This window comes from Beta vulgaris, chromosome 6, assembly GCF_026745355.1.
Source record: "Beta vulgaris subsp. vulgaris cultivar EL10 chromosome 6, EL10.2, whole genome shotgun sequence".
In the NCBI taxonomy this organism is placed as follows: domain Eukaryota; kingdom Viridiplantae; phylum Streptophyta; class Magnoliopsida; order Caryophyllales; family Amaranthaceae; genus Beta; species Beta vulgaris.
The window spans coordinates 60,683,235-60,696,085 of NC_079207.1; the positions used below are offsets into that span (position 1 = coordinate 60,683,235).

Consider the following 12,851-nt stretch of genomic DNA (forward strand, 5'->3'; position numbering starts at 1 on the left):
TGAAAACTGGATTCGGAATCCATTCCAAAAGTGAGCCAAACATCAGAAATGGACATTGAATCCATTAAAGGATTGAACCAAACAGTTTGAAACTGGTATGGGGTTCTGGATCCATACCACCCTGGTATGGATATCCATACCATTCCATTCCAGTTCAGTGAACCAAACATGCCCTTAGAGTTTAGGGTTAGGGGTTAGGATTAGGGTTAGTATTAGGGTTTAAAATAGAAAATTAGGGTTAATGACTAACGGGGGTGAACGTCATTAGTCACTAAGGGTATTTGGGTGTATTTTCAAAAGTGCGAGGGTACTTGGTTAATTTCGTGAAAACTCGAGGGCATTTGGTGAAAAAACCGATTTTTATATGTTTGAAATATTGTTTAGATTATCTTGTTTCTCCTAATGTATTGATATTAGTGTTTTATGTGTAGAGAATCTGCAAATGATGCTCTTTTGGATTATGTTTTAATTATAAATTAAGTATTCATAATTTCATATATATTTATAATGTTGATTAGCAAAAGGAAGAGAGATGAAGTTTACAGATTAGGAGTGGGAGATAACCATTAAGTGCTGCATTTTGTGTATAGTGATAATCAAATTAATAGGGGTCTACTAATGAAGCTACGAAATGAGATTGTGATTTCTGCATGCATTAAAGAATAAATACTTTTCCTGTTTGTAGCACATCTTGAAGAACCTAATAATTGTAGTCCCATTTCATCTCAAAAATTTAGATATATTACTATTTGGATTTTAATAGTCCAAATTGTACATATATAGTTAGTTTATTTTTCTTGGGGAGGGGGTATTTAGAGAGCCCAATAGAAATATGTAATGTTATGCAGCCTCTTTTGACGAGGAAATGTTGGTCATTAAGATTCCATATTGACGGGGTTGATCCGAAGCATTAGTAATGTCAACAGTTTTGGTGGGGGTGGCAGCTGCGGTGATGACGGTGGTGGTAATGGCGGTGTCATTGGCAATGGGTAACTCCGGATGCGCCTTGCCGTTAGAAATTGGGAGATCCTTGCTTTTTCCCCATACCACTGTGTATAGCCCTATGACTATGACCAATGCTCCTATTATGCTGCACCATGCATTTATATGTTAGGCTTACCATTTATATGTGATTACTTGAAAATCACTAGAATATACTCTCTTCGTTTTTTTAATTGTTACATTTATCCTTTTCATTTATGTCAATGTAAAACTTTGAGCATATATATCTCTAGTTTGCATTTGTAGAAATTATAAAATGTACATATTAATGAAATTTATACTAAGACGAATCTAACAAGATCCCACATAATTATGTTTTTATTCACGTATAAATCACAATTCACAAACGAAGGTCAAAGTGCAATTTGTGAATATTGTAAAATTTCAAAGCGTCAGCCATTAAAAAGAAACGGAGATAGTATGAAATAGAGCATCAACAGAAACATGGATCAAGTAAATGTATATTGTATAGTTATGTTGTGTACTACCTCCATTCCTTCTTAATCTACACAATTTCCTTTTATTCCTTTTTAATCTACACAATTTCCTTTTCGAACCGTTCTTTTTTAATGGTTACACAGGTACTTTATTTATATAAGGTAAAATGCTCGTTCAATCTTATTACCCACTTTTATTCCTATGTCGTCCCGTGTTTGAATCCTCTAGAGTTGTAAAATAACTCTACAAGGTAGAGTTTGAGCAATATCAACTATTGCATAAAAAATCAATGGTTCATATATTCTCTTTCCAAAATCCCCTCCATTTTATCTCAACAAAATCCACCTCTAAATCTTTCCATTCCACCAATATAAGCCTTTGATTTTAAAATGTATGGCTCAGATGCAACTCTACCTTGTAGAGTTTTACTAAAACTCTAGAGGATCCGGACTCATGTGGTCCCTTAGCAAATAAATAAAAGCAAACCGTATATATCAAATAGGAATAGAGATAGTAGTAAATAAGTTGATTACCTTCCTAAGTGGAGTAGCTCATGCAAGATAAGAGAGCCTAAAGCGGCGGTGATGATCATGCAAAGAGGGCTAAACACTGTCACAAAAACAGGCCCTCGTTCCCGGTTCACTACTCCTTGCACGTAATATGCAATCCCCGAGCAAATCACCCCCTAATTAGTCAGTATATAATCAGATATTAATTAATTGCATCAGTTGCATTATGTATACTTGTCTTATATATATATATATAATGCTACTTAATAGGAATAATATACATATAGACTGATCGAGTTGGTATACCGTGTAAACAGAGGCAAGAAGTCTGGAGTCCCAGCCAAGTTCCCAGGCTTTCATGTCCCTAACCATCACAAGGGATACTACCCCACCTTCTAATGATCCCATGAAGCATATCCATGCTGTCAATGATAGTTGCGATGGGTACTCGTTCAGTGTAAATGACTGCAAAGAATTATTATTATTATTATAGATATATATCGTATGCAATATATTTCCTCTGTTTCTCAATACTTGCAACATAAAATCCCTTTTGACATATTCCATAATACTTGCAACATTGTTTTTTTTTTTTTGAAAAAATTGTTATACAAAAAAGCCTTATTTTAATACTTTTGTTATGAAAGTTTGGTATATGGGGCATGCTTCACTCTCTGTCCTTCTCTTGCGTTCATCCGTGTCACTTACAAATGTTGCAAGTATTAAGAGACGTAAAAAAATATATAGTTATTCATGAGAGCGAGGGGTCAATAAGTATAAGTTAAAAGAAATAAATTAGTTACTTGGAGGATGAAGAAAGTAGCCCATCCCAAGCAACTGCAGAGAACACAAATAGTTCCAAGCACCCAATGCTGAGTAGGAGGAGTAGCAGCAGCCGCAGTTGCACTGTTAGCCAGATGGTGCCCAACTTCATGATTTCCGAATATATTCAAAATAGGCCCTCTATATAAGGTCATTACCATTGCTCCTGATACTGTCACTATTGTTCCTATAATCTTTGCCTGGCTTGGTATCTTCCTTATGTCTACTTTCTCCAGCCTTGCTAATCATCATGCACCAATCACATGTATTATTATATTTTATAAATTTATCAAAATTACAAAAACAAACAATAAAGCAATAAAAGCAATAAGTATTTTTTAAATTTATATTATTTGGATATTAACTGCGCATAGACGATACAGTTCCTACAAAGAAGAAATAAGGGGATATAGCTGGGAAAAACTTTGTCGACCTATACTACTAGGTAATCTACCTACTAGAGATAAACATTAATAATAGGGTTTTTTGTCCCAAACTACCTTTAACTTTTATGTTTTTGCGAGAAACTACCTTATAAAAAAATTGTTGTCCCAAACTACCTTACTTTTACCATTTTATTGTTGACAACTACCTTAGGCCGATTTTCGACGTTGACTTTTGTTTTTTCCGCTTTTTTATTGTCACATTATATTACTTGACCTCTTCAAACCCTTTTTTAAATTTTCCCCACCCTAATTTCCTCATTTTCCGGTGTGCGAGCGCTCTCTCCCTCATATCTATGTGACACTTTGTACCACCAATCCACCATTAAATTTCTCTTCTACTTAAACTAAAATTGAAACAATCACCCTCCTCAATTCCCACAAGGGTAATTTTGTTTTTCCCACAATTTTGAACTGAAAAAACAAAAGTCAACGCCAGAAACCGGCATAATATAGCTGTCAACAACAAAATTGTAAAGTAAGGTAGTTTAGGACAACAATTTTTTTATAAGGTAGTTTCTCGCAAAAACTTGAAAGTTAAAGGTAGTTTGGGACAAAAAATCCTTAATAATAAGTAGAGTCCAACTCAACAGAATTATCTATTTTTTAAGTGTCTATTTCTAATAAATAGTCTACCTAGTGATTAGATGTAGCAATCTTCGATATAGTCCAATTCATGAGAAAAACTTGACCACTTAGAGTGATAATTAGGTGGCTTATCTCTAAAAGAACCACAATAATAAACCCCAAAACCTTAAAGTAATTTCATCATTCATCACTTTTTTGTAAACCTAGCAACCTCTTTCCCCACCAAAAGAAAAATTATGGGAATTTGGAGTATACTCCTTTCCTGTAGAAAATATATTAAGCATAAAGTAATACTCCATGAGTCCATTCCACATAAACGATGATAATTTCTAGTCATGATTGAGAAAGAATTAAAGAGGCTTTTATTCCTTTATTTTATTGTTGTCGTTTCTTTGGTTGGACAAATAACTGAAAGAGATTTATGATACCCGATAAAATATGTTTTTTTTTTTTTGAGGGGAAAAAAAAAAAAAAAAAAAAAAAAAAAACATATTTTATCGGGTATCATAAATCTCTTTCAGTTATTTGTCCAACCAAAGAAACGACAACAATAAAATATGTTGGTGCTAGATCTTTGCGTTGAAGTCACATCACACGCACTAAGGAGATATAATATAATATTATATAGTGTTAAACTTTAAACTGATGATCTTCTTTTTTTAAAAAAAACTTTAAATTGATCTTCAAAAAGACGAAGATTGCGCCATATTCATAGAATATGCAAATTCAGCGAACCCTAGCTTCTACTACCTTCTACTTTGGATTTAGAGATAAGGATCGAGGTTGAGGTGGGGATGGTCTCACCCCTTCCTCATACTTCACCGGAGTTCGAATCTCATAAGTCCACCATCTTTCCGTTGTGGGATGATATTTTTACAATTGGTTTTGTAAGAGACGTTTTACTTCTAATTATTGGAAATTAGGCAACGGCCCAAGTCATTATTAAGAAAAAAATGAACTACCTTCCGAAAATCAATGATCAGTTTAATCCATTTAACAATCATCATATTTTTTAATTAATTCATTTACTAATTGGTTTAATCCATTTGGTAAAGTTGTCTGGTTATTTTATATATTTGTTGGTTATAGCCCGGATTTCAAAGGGAAACAAAAGAAGTAGAAGAGAAGAGACTAGTAGGTTGGTACGAGATGTCTAAGGATAGTGTTAGAATAGAGTTAAATGGAATGATGTGTTAGGAGAATATAAATATTAGATTTGTTTAATTTTATGTTAAAATTAAAACATCTATTTTAATAATTTTTGTACCCCTAAAACTTTGAGATATGACCTAAAGTGGGTCTCACCTAATATTTCCAAAAATATGTACTTCAAAATTTATTATTTATTACTATGTATAGAAAAAGTGCTACTTCTAATTCTTACAAATTAAACTATATGTCATTTAATTTATAATTTGAATTGGAAAATTTTGTATCTATTTGCATATACACACAAGTACTTTACTAATTTTTTTGAATATTAAAATATTTAATCCGGTGTATCTTCATGCCCTATGTCAGAGATTTAAAGTGCTGGGGTGGTGTGGGCTTTTTGAGGGTAGAATTCAATTACTCTCCCAATCCTCAGAGTTGAATACTCTTGAAGTAGGGCCTAATCGAAACCTAACTTCATCACAACAACAAAAAATTGGTGTATTTCCTTTGTTCTAAATTATTTACTCTTTCTATTCCATTTTAATCTACATTTTTTTTTTGGTTTGTTTCTTTTTAATTTACACATTATTGCCTTTTTTATTCTAGCTAACATGTTTCTTCTACTTTTTTCTCTTTTTTCACCCATGTCATCTCTTTTTAATATTTTAACCTACTTTTTAGTTTCTCTCTCGCACTTTTTAATTTCTCTCCCCACCTTTTCAACTTCTCTCTATACTTTTAGACTTTCTCCATAATTCTGCCCAAAGTAAAGTAAATAAATGAAAAACACACTTCCTATATGAAGTTTCAAATTAATAACTATAGTATTACTTTCATTTAATTTTAAATTCTCTTTATCAACGTTTTGGTTCTTTTTATTTCTATATGAGTCTCATATATGTTTACATACTTTAACTTGACATGTTTATCAACATATAATCTTGGTTATTAATATGAATTTTATCTAATAGGTAAAAAACTAAAAAATAGATATTTTGAAAATATTAATCGAGACTAATCCAAGTATCCAACAACATTTTCATAATCATTTCGCATAGTATCTTCAACTTATTTTCAAAAAAGTTCAGAAAACTTCAAAATTCATGGAAAAAGAAAACAATTAAGAAAAGCATGTAAAATTGTATATGAATATTGCAAAAAAGAAACAAAAGTGTATAAGCTATTTTTTTTTTTTTTTGAGGGGAAGTGCATGTATAAGCTTTTTTTTTTTTTTTTTGAGGGGAAGTGTATAAGCTATTTTTTTTTTTGGACTTCGTTCGTAAATCCGTGATAAAATGAATTTTTTCTTGATTTTCCTCGTATAGGGCCACTCACCCAAAGCCAACAATCCCCAAAACTTCCTCCCCTCCCAAACAATATATATTAAAATTTTACTTCCACCAAATTTTACCTTAGTTTTCCATGTGAGAGATAGAAAACTACATCATTAGATTCAAGTATCCTTGTGATGTACTTATAAACTAATATAGGACAGATTAAGGATAGAGTATTAATCCATTAACGTATCAAACATCAAAATGAGTACGTAGTGCTATCTCACTCCTTGCTTTTCAGATGGCTTGGCTTTATATATAGCTTCGAGAAAAGCAAGAGATATAATCAATAATTTTTGGTGACCTCACTAGCCACCAACACAGATAGACTTATAAACTCTTTTCTAGACTAATATTATTTTTATTAGAAAAAAGCTTTCGATATATATACAGCGTATTATACATTTCCTTTAAAAGGAATATGTTTAGGAATTTATGAAAAAAAACTCATCTATCATTGTGATTAATGTTTAATTATGGTTTAATATTTATATATTAAACTTCTTATATGCATGCACTCTGCATGTATCAATTTTCTAAAATAAAAAAAAAGATTATTCAATTTATTGAATAGCTAGTATTTGATTAAACACATGATATTATGCATATGCATGCAATATAATAGTAGTATATTAATATACCTAGGATAAGAAAATGACGAGGACCAAGTAAAAGTGCAATTATATCAATTATCATGATCATATATAATAATAATATCCAACAAAGTACTAAAAAAGACTACTACTAGTACTTCATGCTACGAAATTATATATCGGAGTAATGGAGTGTGGTTGGCTAACATGCATGTCCTGTACCTGAAAATTGTTGCCATGATGAAGGTAATAGCTGGAAGAATGTTTACGCTGGCAGAAGTAATTGACGCTGATGTATATTGCAATCCCACGTAATATAGATTTTGATCCAGCACAGGCCTAACAGATTCAAATAATATTAAGTATCAGAATGTAATAAATTTTTATTTTTGTATGTTGATCTAATTAAGGACGTGATTAAAAGTTTAAAATGGACAAACCTCTCATAAAGTTATACATTTTTTTTGTGGAATCTGTTACAGTAACGTATATATATTTGATCGTGATATTAAGATGTCCTCTATTTCCGATCCACTTCTAAACAAAGTAATGTTGTTCAATGGTCTATAAAAATTTGGTCCCTAAATCACGTTATATTTTTTTGTAATGCAAAATATGCATGTTCTTATCAAATAATAAAACTGCATGTCTGTATTTTCATATCGTTTTTGATATTCTTATTTAGGAGTATTTTTTTATATAATTGAGTTTAGTATTAGACGTGCAGAGGAAAAAAAAACCTTGCAAAAAAAGTAGTTACGAGTAGTAATATTCTGGCGCTGCTATCACTTAGCTAAAAACTCTTAAAGCCTCTTCTTTATGAAATGGAACTCTAGTGGATACTAGGCTAAGAAGATGTTAAACACGTATATTTCCAAAGATTTAGCTGCTCTATTAAATTATTGTACTTGGAAGTAATAGTATACACTTGTAAGTGAAATTAATTAAGGTAGTGATTAGTGGAGTGTGACTATGAATAAGCTTACTCAAGAAAAGCGAGCACCATTATCTTGAGAAAGATGGAGAGGGTCATCTTTGACCTAGTTTTTCTGTAGAAAAAAACATGAAAAATTATATCATCACATAAAATTTTGAACATTTAACAACATACACGCACTAAATAAAACTTGTGTACTTTTGTAGAGACCTTTCAAAAATAAGCGCAAAAGGAGCAATGGCAAGGGTGGCAAAAACATGACGATAGACAGAGAGGATGTAATGGTTCATCCCTTTTTTCAAGCAAACTGCAGTTATTATATGCATCCCAGAATACCCAAATTGGAGTGCAATTATAGCCAAATATGCCTTTGCTGTTATTAGGCCTTTGGAGATAGACTTGATTCCCATAATTTTGAAATTGTACTATCAATAATCTCTTATCTTTCGTTTTCTTATCTTTTTTCAAGCCCTAATTAGCAAGCTAACAAGTAAAGTAACAAGCTATTCACTCTCTATATATCTCTCTTATTGATAGTAAAGAGGCTACAAACAATTGTAGGGGATGAAGAGCACCAAATGAAGAAATGGACTTATACACGAGAAAAGTAGACTCGGTGTGAGGTGGCTCCCCACTATACGTATGCATGCCCCTAGGCCCTAATTGATCAATCCATTACCCATGCACCTTCTAGATATTTTAGAATATTGATATATTATAATTAATTGAAACTATTTCGACTTTTATGTTTGCCAATTCATAACGATGATTATTTTAATATTGTTCGTATTATAATAGATTGAATTTTTGAAAAGTTAAATTCACATGAATCCAACAACATATTACTATATAATAACACTTAATTTCTATGTATTAGTTAAGAAAATATAGTTAAGTTAAATTATATATGGTGTAGAACTCAAAACATTATCATGGTAGAAAAACGAAGAAATATTTAACTAGATAACCTTATCCATATTACTTTGGCATATCGAAATCCTAAAATCTTTCCACTTAAGCACTTCCTACTCTTTTAATATTCATATCCCAAAGTTGTAATAGGTACTCTTTGAGTTTAATAAACCATGTACCCTGCAAATTAAACCGTCCACTTGTTCTAGAACTGTAATTCATGTATGCTATTTTATAATATAGGTTCTTTTCTACCAATACCACCAGTTCTTTTGAGCATAAATCTAGACAAAAAAAATATGAACTTGTCTTCCTCCCAGTATATTCTTAGGTGTTTCTGGAATATGTAGAGTTATATGTTTTTAAGCATATATATTTTCACGTTTGTCATATACTTTGTTCAATTTAACAAAATATAAATGTTTCTGTCTAGAAATTGAGGATGTTAAATGTCTTGCAAAGTGAATACCGGGTCAGATCAGAAATACCTTGAGTCAATAGTCCGTACGCCGGAATCCTGCAAAAGATAAAGTTAGACTACCCCGGAGTGGTTCCGAGATCGTCTCTCCGACGCTCAAGTCAGTGATCAAGCTAGAGAGATAAAGTCTAGAGAGAGATGCTCTGGTTTGTTAGGTAAGAATTCAATTCCTTCTCATTGATGAGGATGCTTGGTATTTATAGTACCTTGGGACTACCAGCTGTAATCCAGCTGGAAGGTACTGACAGCTGGGAGGAGCCCCCAGGGATGGGCCCTTGGAAGCCTATGGGCCGGCTGAGCCTTGATCCTCCTCTAATTGGCTTAGAGCCTGGAAATGAGCCCAAACAGTAAAATTTGCAAGAAGTATAAGAATCGGAGCACTTAGTTCTAGTTTTTCCTTGGAGCATTATGAAGAGTTGGATCATATGAAAGAAGATAATAAGTGCAATTTAAATTCGTTATGTTCTTTTAATTTTAAAAGTATGATTTTTAGATTTAATTCATCTAATAAGAACATATGAAATTGGAGTGCGTCTTACAGTTGGGTGTAACATGTTAAACTATAATTTACTGTGTAAAACATCTCACATGGAACTAATATTAGTGTTTAATGTCATTAAAAAACTATTTCATGTCTCCTGTCCAAAAAAAAACCTATTTCATGTTATTATTGGTGTATTTTATATTGTAGGCATGTTTTTCGCCTACGCAGGATGAACCATATTTAATTACCTCATTGTAAAGGTTTTATTGAAAACGTTTCTGAAGTCGCCAACAAGTATTTAGAGGAAGACTCATAAACCTAATTGAATATTGAAAAATCATAGGTATAAATTAGAGACTTATCCAAATATAAATTTCCCTTTACTGACTCGATAGATGGTCAATGAACCATAAATTGAGTTCGAGGGTGAGGGTACAAACACGATCATGATCCACGTTTGTCCATTGATGGCCTCTACTTAATTAATATTGATTCATGCCATGTTTTATGCAAAAAAATAAACATAAAATATTTTTATGCACCCTAAAAATAATTTAGTCTAGGTTGGTTCATGGAACAAGCAAGTCATAGTGCAGGGTTTCTCTGAGTGGGAAGCGAGCCAAATTACAGGGTTGTGCTCCCGGTTTTTTCATGCGAAGATGCATGGACATGGTCATGGTCAAAGCATGGCAACTTTTCAGTTAAAAGCGCGTACCATTTGGCAGTGAATTTAAAAAGAAGAATGGTGCGAGTTCATTAATAGCAATGCATGAGAAGTTATGGTGTAGAGTGTGGCATGCATGTGTTCCCTCGAAGGTCCGAAACTTTGTATGGATCGGAGGGCGTTGTCTGAGGCGTTGTCGATTGGAGTTAACCTTGTGAAGCGTCAAATTATAGCTGACCCTGTTTGCTCGCGATGTGGCGAGGCTCCTGAATCAGTGGGTCACATGCTATTGTGGTCGCATGCACCTCTTTTCGGGACTGGGTATGGAATCATATGCAAGTTTGTAAGGAACCCGAATGGTGGGATTTATTTTGGACGCTATGCTGGACTGTTTGATTAGGGAGAAATGATTGGCTTTTCAATAAAAAAGTGTGTGAGATGAGCAGACGGATAGCAAAGGCTGCAAGCGTCCTCCAAGAGGAGCTTGTCAAAATTCAATCCATTACTCCAAGCCCAATGCGAAGTAGGTGGGAGAAGCCTAGGCAAGGGTTTTTGAAGCTCAATACTGACGTGGCTTTTAAAGATGGGGAGCGGGTGGGAATGGGAGCGGTTCTTTAGGATGAGGAAGGAGACGTTCTGATGTCTCTGTGTGACGTGTGGGAAGGGAGATGTGATATGGTGGTAGGAGAGGCAATTATAGTTAGGCAAGGAATTCGTGTCGTGCTCGATGCTGGTTTCAAAAGTTTCGTGATGGAGTCCGACAGCCTGCAACTAGTTGAGGCGTTGAAGAAATGGAGAAAGGAAAATCCAGCCCTGCTTATCCTTCATGATAACAGAACTCTCGTGGCTTCTTGCGAATTTGTTATTTTTAATTTTATCAAAAGATCAGGCAATAGAGTAGCGCATGGTCTTGCTAAGAAAAGCTTATTCTATGTGATTTTGTTGTTTGGCTAGAAGATTTTCCTTCTGCTGTGTTGGAGTTTGTGGTTGCTGATGTAAATGAATAAAATTCTCATGGTTTCCGAGTCAAAAAAAAAAAACACATAAAATACTAATACTAATTTTTTAATGACAAATTATTAGGCAATCAAATTACATGGATCCTAGCAGGTTGTTCAAATTAATTGATTAATTAAAACACTTCTTTAGGTCTTTGATTAGAAAAAGTAACATGTGGGGGTGATGAAAGCACTAACAGAACGATCATGTAGCATGCATATGTACGTAAAATAAATCGAAAAGAAATTAAAAAAAGGTTAGAATGTACAAAGGAACAATTTTCATATTAAAGATCTACATCAGGTAAGAATAAGTTATTAACTTCAATATATATAAAGATAATAGATTTTTATTCAATGACCCTCAAGATTATACCGTGGCTTGGGCCTGAGAGATTGACAACCTTCAGGACAAGTAATCGTGAAGCCTGAAGATATGAACGTGTAGGTATGCCTGAATGTGTTCGTAGATTTGAAAAGCTTGAGAGTTTTTAGAGAGGTTTTTGTAGGTATTCGTAAAGTTTGAAAGTCGTAATGTAAAAGTGTATGGAAAAACGTGTATGAAAAACCGCGGAAAATCAAGACCTATTTATAGGAAAAGAGAATTTGTGCGTCACATGCAAGGTGCGCGCCAGGCGCAACACCCTGTGTGAAGGACGCCCACACGTGTGAGGTGCACATTGGTGCGCCTGAATCAACATGCTCAATCAGACGTGTACACGTGGTATGTGCTTTGAAAAAGATGAAAAAGAACATAGTGCGCCAAGCACACGACTCTGTGTGACGCAGAATGCCACGTGTCAGGTGTATATTGTCGCGCCTGACACAGTTGGACAACGGTGGTGCGCTTGGTGCAGCGCCATGCTTTTTGACACGTTTTGACAATTATTCATAAAACACGTTTTAAAGATGTTCTTTTATCTTCGAGTCCGAAAATCCGATTTTAATTACGAAAATACCTTTGAAAACATTTATTTATAAAAATAAAATTATTAATTGGGCTTTTTCAAAAGATTGGGCTCAAAACATTATTTACGTAATCAAAATGCAATTAATTTTTAGGAATAATTAATTAGGCTTTCTCAAAAGATTGGGCTCAAAACACGTTTTAATGATTTTCTTTTATCTTCGAGTCCGAAAATCCGATTTTAATTACGAAAATACCTTTGAAAACATTTATTTATAAAAATAAAATAATTAATTGGGCTTTTTCAAAAGATTGGGAGGCTCAAACATTATTTACGTGCTCAAAATGCAATTAATTTTTAGGAATAATTAATAAGGCTTTAAGGTAGGACTTTAACACTTTAAAAATAGTGTTAGTTGGCTTTTCGGACTACTCCCCCCTTGCATCGGAATAATTAAGACTAGGGTATGTTTCATTATGATGATTGGTTTACATACTTGATTTTTGATTAGTTTTTAATAGTTTGTGTGACAGCTTTTAGGCTAGTTTAGGCTAAATTTCTTCCTTTTCTTTCTTTTTGTGCATTT

The 12,851-nt window shown here is 33.3% G+C and overlaps 1 protein-coding gene across 1 annotated transcript; it reads right to left on the reverse strand.

The window, feature by feature from the left end:
* Nucleotides 1-801: 801 nt before the first annotated feature.
* LOC104897285 (WAT1-related protein At4g08300) lies at nucleotides 802-8,373 on the reverse strand. The gene is made up of 7 exons (XM_010684138.4): nucleotides 8,032-8,373; nucleotides 7,871-7,933; nucleotides 7,107-7,223; nucleotides 2,753-3,008; nucleotides 2,256-2,414; nucleotides 1,974-2,125; nucleotides 802-1,090 (listed from the first exon to the last, which is right to left on the reverse strand). Exons 1-7 carry the CDS (start codon nucleotides 8,229-8,231, stop codon nucleotides 841-843), a joined length of 1,197 nt encoding a protein of 398 aa, XP_010682440.1. The 5' UTR covers nucleotides 8,232-8,373; the 3' UTR covers nucleotides 802-840.
* Between the last annotated feature and the right edge of the window lie 4,478 nt (nucleotides 8,374-12,851).

What these genes read in the sequence shown, in the direction of transcription:
- LOC104897285 (XM_010684138.4), bottom strand. Translation starts at nt 8,231, where the DNA reads ATGGGAATCAAGTCTATCTCCAAAGGCCTAATAACAGCAAAGGCATAT. An exon ending in TTTGCGCTTATTTTTGAAAG is followed by an intron (nt 7,934 to 8,031) that starts GTCTCTACAAAA and finishes TTTTTTCTACAG; the next exon opens with AAAAACTAGGTCAAAGATGA. An exon ending in GAGCTACTCCACTTAGGAAG is followed by an intron (nt 1,091 to 1,973) that starts GTAATCAACTTA and finishes TGCATGGTGCAG; the next exon opens with CATAATAGGAGCATTGGTCA.